This window comes from Anas acuta, chromosome W (genome assembly GCF_963932015.1).
Source record: "Anas acuta chromosome W, bAnaAcu1.1, whole genome shotgun sequence".
Taxonomy (NCBI): domain Eukaryota; kingdom Metazoa; phylum Chordata; class Aves; order Anseriformes; family Anatidae; genus Anas; species Anas acuta.
This window is the reverse complement of record NC_089016.1, coordinates 7,567,808-7,572,811: the sequence shown is the minus strand read 5'-3', so window position 1 is coordinate 7,572,811 and position 5,004 is coordinate 7,567,808. Positions and strand designations below refer to the sequence as shown.

Here is a 5,004-nt window from a genome sequence, read left to right as displayed (position 1 = left end):
TAGACCTGGCACTGCTTTGCTTTTCCTACCCGTGCTGTGCTTTGCCTTGCCTCAAACTGCTTTGCTTTGCTTTGTTTGCTTTGTCTTCCCTGGTTATGCTTTGCTTTTCCTGGTGCTACTTTCCTTTGCTCAGCTTTGCCTTCCCTGGCCTTGCTTTGTTTTGCTTTATGGGGCCATGCTTTCCTTTGCTTAGCTTAGCTTTGCTTTGCTTTGCTTTTCCTTGCTCAGCTTTCCCTTCCCTGGCCATGCTTTCGTTTGCTTTATCAGGACATGCTTTCCTTGGTTTAGCTTTGGTTTATAGACCTGGCACAGGTCTATAAACTGGCCTTGCTCTCACCCTCAGCTACGTTAATATCCATTCACCACAAATCTTTGGAGCCAGCCACACCGCCAGTTTTTAACCCATTGAAACGTAATTCTTTCCAGGCCTTAAGCAGCCAGATCCTCTGGAAGAATGCTGTGGCAAATCGTTTCAAAAGCCTTTTTGAAGTTTAGGTAGACCACATCCACAGCCTTTCCCTTGTCCACTGAGCACATCACCTTCTCATAGATTTAGATCTGATTTGTCAAGCAGGTCCTGCTTTGATAAACCCAACTGGGTTTATCAAAGGGCCTGATCAGCTGGTTGTCCTGTTGTGTGATGGTACTCAAGATAATCTGCTCCATGAGTTTCCCTGGCTCAGAGGTCAGACTGACAGGCCTGTAGTTCTCGGATCATCCTTCTGTCTCTTCTTGTAGATATCCATCATATTTGCTAGTTGACAGTTGACAGGGACCTCCCCTGATAGCCAGGACTGCTGAAAAATGATGGAAAATGGCTTGGTGAGCACTTCTGCCAGCTCCCTCAGTACCAATGGGTGGATCCCATCTAGTCCCCTATACGTCTGCATATCTGGGTGGAGTAGCAGTTCTCTAACCATTTCCTCATGGATTATGAGAGCTTCATTCTGTTCGAGGTCCTTATCTACCAGCTCAGGGGGAGAGTATCAGGGTAGCTACTGGTCTTGCTGCAAAACACTGAGGTAAAGAACGCACTGAGTACCTCAGCCTTTTCATCATCTCTTTTAATTCAAACGAACAAACAAACAAAAACCATTTTTATTGTCTTTAACAGTAATAGACATATTGAGCTCCAGCTGGGTTTTGGCCATTCTAATTTTTTTTCTTTGCACAGCCTAACAACATTTAGGACTCCAGAGAAAATGACAGGGCTTCAGAGAAAATGATAGCATACATGAGAAGCACAGAAAAAATGGAACTGGGCAACCTTCCATCCTCTACCCTTCTGTGAGCCTGGTCTGCAGCTCCATTTAACTAGTTACTCCTCTACTGTTCACACTCTCCTACAACTGCTGATACTGTTATCTTGTGAGAGCACAATTAGAATGAGACATCTCCCTGCAGATATTAACAGCTGACAGAATGTGGCATCTGTCCAGAGAAACCTTGAGAACTGCAGGATTTTCCCTATACAAACTTCTTGACATTGAGAAGGAGAAGAGCCCATTCCTGCACTGGAGGAAGAGGAACCCCACACATCAGGGCAGACTGGGACTGTGCTGAGTGAGCAGTGCCCAGGGCACCACAAGGGATGCCATATGAGCAGTAGTGCCTGCTCACCAGGAACCAGGCCAGCTTCCTACAGAGCTGCCTTATGAGGAGCATAGCCACCAAGAAGATCTGGATTGTCAGACAGCTCACATCCAGTGTGACACCACATGGAAAAGTGTCTACAGCTAGCCGGTAAAGAGGTACACGGGAGTCCCTACAATATCCTGATTTGGAGAGGAGCTAGGGCTATGGAAAGGCTGAAAGCCCCAACAGGACCCAGGTCTTTGTGTCTATAGCTATGGCTGTTGTCTCTGCCAGTGAGACCTACGAGGAGAGAGCACCAGGGCCTCATTGTCTCCTTGCCCCTACCCATGAACCAGGAAGGGGTCGTACCATTCTCCTGAACTTGGCAATGCACATCCCCATCTCCTACTGCCCCAGGAAGAGCCCTGAGCAAGGTGTAAAGGGAAAGGTTCTCTCTCCCAGAGGCAGGGTGTCAAGGTTTGACCCTTGTGCTTGGTGAAACGCATCCACTTTGCCTACACCTCAGTGTCACCTTCACACTGTTTTTGTCTCCTTGTCCTCACTGCCTCCACTGTTCTATTCTAACGAGCTCCAAGGGGGAGCTGTGTCAGTGCTGGCCATCAGGGGGACACTCCAGGAAATATACATCTGACATGGACTTCTGGAGAGATGTCTTCAATTGTCTCTTAGTGCTTGAGGTCTGTGGGCTCATCATCAAAGCCCCCAGAGAAGTAATTACAATGCCTTGGGTTGCTGAGCTGGGCCGGGCTCCTGGGACAGAGAGAGCTCCTGGCAAGAGGCCCTGGTGCAGAGAGACAGCTCTGCCCAGGAGCAGCTCCTCTGCACAGTGCAACAGGGCTGGGGGCTCTGACAACAGCTGGCATGGGGAGAGGAGAGAAGGAGAGAGGGCTTGGAGGCAGTTGGGAGTGGGAGGATGCTGAGCGCTGACCGCAGGAGAAATCTGCACAGCCCTTGACGAGGTAAGCGTCTGGCTGCAAGGCCATATAGCTGCAGGTCCTGGAAGGGTCTCCTCCTGGGTCTTGTTTCTGGGAGGGCAGTGGGCAATGCAGTAGGCTTTGAGAGTCCTGCTGGATTGCACTGAGAGGTGAGGACGTCTGGCAGAAGCCCCTTGGAGTGCCCTAAGCCAGGTGCCCCCGGTCAGCCCAGAACACCCTGCCATGGCCGCCCATGCCAGGCTCTCTGTCAGCTATCCCGTAGCCATGGAGGTGCCCCTTGACAGGGTCCTGTTGGTGGCAGGGTGCTGCAGGGCAGCGCTGAGCACAGCCACGTGGGATGGGGTCTGTGAGCATGGGCAGGGGGAAAGAAGAGGTGGGCGCAGATCAGCAGCTCCCGGCAGGAACAGCTGCAGGCAGCAGAGAGAGGGGCAGGCGGCCAGAAGGAGCTGTTGCCAGAAACGCTGTGGAAGGGGGGATTCGGGCACCTCGTGGCCATGCCCTGCAGTGCAGATGCCTTCTCCTGGAGCAGTCCCTCCCTGGCTTCCTCTCCCCCTGCACCCCATGGGCTGTGGGGCAGGCATGGCCAGCACAGCAGGCAGAGCCCAGACGAGGAGAAGCTCTCAAGCTCCTTCTGGCTTGCTGTGGCTCTCCTCAATTAGCAGCCATCTAATGTTTTTTTTTGTTTGTTTGTTTGTTTTTTTCCTCAGGGAAACACCAGAGTGGGATGGTCCTGTAGCTCAGAGGAATAACAAAAGTGACAGAGCTGCACTGCTCAGTCTTCACCAAGGCACGGTCCCTTTGCCTCCTGGCACCCACAGGATTTCTCTGGGAGTGCACAGGTAATGTAAGGGAGTTCAAGCATCCAACACCTGTCATAAGCATTAGAAGTGTTATTGAAAGCTAAATTAAAAAAAAAAAAAAAGGGGAGGGGCAAAAAAAAAATAAAATACCTGCAGGTCTGCTCTGCATTGGGTTGTTGACAACAACACTGAAAAGCTCATGGATGTGACAAGTGGACGGCACTTGAGTTTCTCCCATCTTCCTGCTTCCATCCTGCAGCACAGCAGGAAGGACTCCTCTGGAGCCCACAGCAGCCCCTGCTCCCAGTGCCACTATCAGCCAGCACCAGCTGGAGCTCAAGCAAGAAAGCTGCAGAAAGGTTCTCCTGCAAACAAATGCTCGGGCTGGGGGTGCTCTAAGGCTTGTAATAAGTCTCCCTCAGAGAAGTGTGTACTAACTTGTTCTGCCTTATCGTCTTCAACAGACAGCTGTGTTTAATGTCAGCAAATGCCCAACGTCAGCACTGTGAGTGAGTTCCTCCTTCTGGCATTTGCAGACAAGCGGGAGCTGCAGCTCCTGCACTTCGCACTCTTCTTGGACATCTACCTGGCTGCCCTCCTGGGCAACGGCCTCATCCTCACCGCCGTAGCCTGCGACCACCGCCTCCACACCCCCATGTACTTCTTCCTCCTCAACCTCGCCCTCCTCAACCTGGGCTGCATCTCCACCACTGTCCCCAAAGCAACAGCCAACTCCCTGTGGGACACCAGGGCCATCTCCTATCAAGGATGTGTTGCACAAGTCCTCTTTTTCGTATTCTTCATTGGAGCAGAGTATTCCCTTCTCACTGTCATGGCCTACGACCGCTACGTTGCCATCTGCAAGCCCCTGCACTATGGGAGCCTCCTGGGCAGCAGAGCTTGTGCCCAGATAGCAGCAGCTGCCTGGGGCAGTGGCTTTCTCAACGCTGTCCTGCACATGGCCAACACATTTTCCCTGCCCCTCGGCCAAGGCAATGCTGTGGACCAGTTCTTCTGTGAAATCCCCCAGATCCTCAAGCTCTCCTGCTCAGATGCCTACCTGAGGGAAGTTGGGGCACTTGTCTTTACTCTTTCTTTAGTATTTCTTTGTTTTGTTTACATTGTGGTGTCCTATATGCTGATCTTTAGAGCGGTGGTGAGGATGCCCTCTGAGCAGGGCCGGCACAAAGCCTTTTCCACGTGCCTCCCTCACCTGGCTGTGGTCTCTATGACTGTCAGCACTGGTTTGTTTGCCTACCTGAAGCCTCCCTCCATTTCTTCCCCATCCCTAGACCTGGTGGTGGCATTTTTGTACGTAGTGATGCCTCCGGCAGTGAATCCCATAATCTACAGCATGAGGAACCAGGAACTGAAAAATGCTCTCAGGAAATTACTTTCATACATACTTCTTAAGAATCATTAATATGCTCACCAGCCTAAAAATACTGAGTGAATATCTCACAAAATATTTTCTGATTTATTTTTATTTTTTTATTATTTTTATTTTTTAACATGTGAAAGTATTATTTTAATTTAAGGGAATTTCTTCTTATCTTCCTACATATTGATTTTTATTTTGACCTAGTCATCTACGGTACTTCAAGAACCAATCTTCCAGTGTAGATAAAGACAATAAAGAAGCCATTAGATATTCACAGCTCTCAGATCCCATC

At 50.3% G+C, this 5,004-nt stretch overlaps 1 protein-coding gene across 1 annotated transcript; it reads left to right on the top strand.

Annotated features, from left to right (window-relative positions):
* Positions 1 to 2,149: 2,149 nt before the first annotated feature.
* LOC137846820 (olfactory receptor 14J1-like) lies at positions 2,150 to 4,754 on the top strand. The gene is made up of 3 exons (XM_068664931.1): positions 2,150 to 2,555; positions 3,239 to 3,370; positions 3,796 to 4,754. The coding sequence occupies exon 3, from the start codon at positions 3,819 to 3,821 to the stop codon at positions 4,752 to 4,754; it is 936 nt and encodes a 311-aa protein (XP_068521032.1). The 5' UTR covers positions 2,150 to 2,555; positions 3,239 to 3,370; positions 3,796 to 3,818.
* The last annotated feature ends 250 nt before the right edge of the window (positions 4,755 to 5,004 follow it).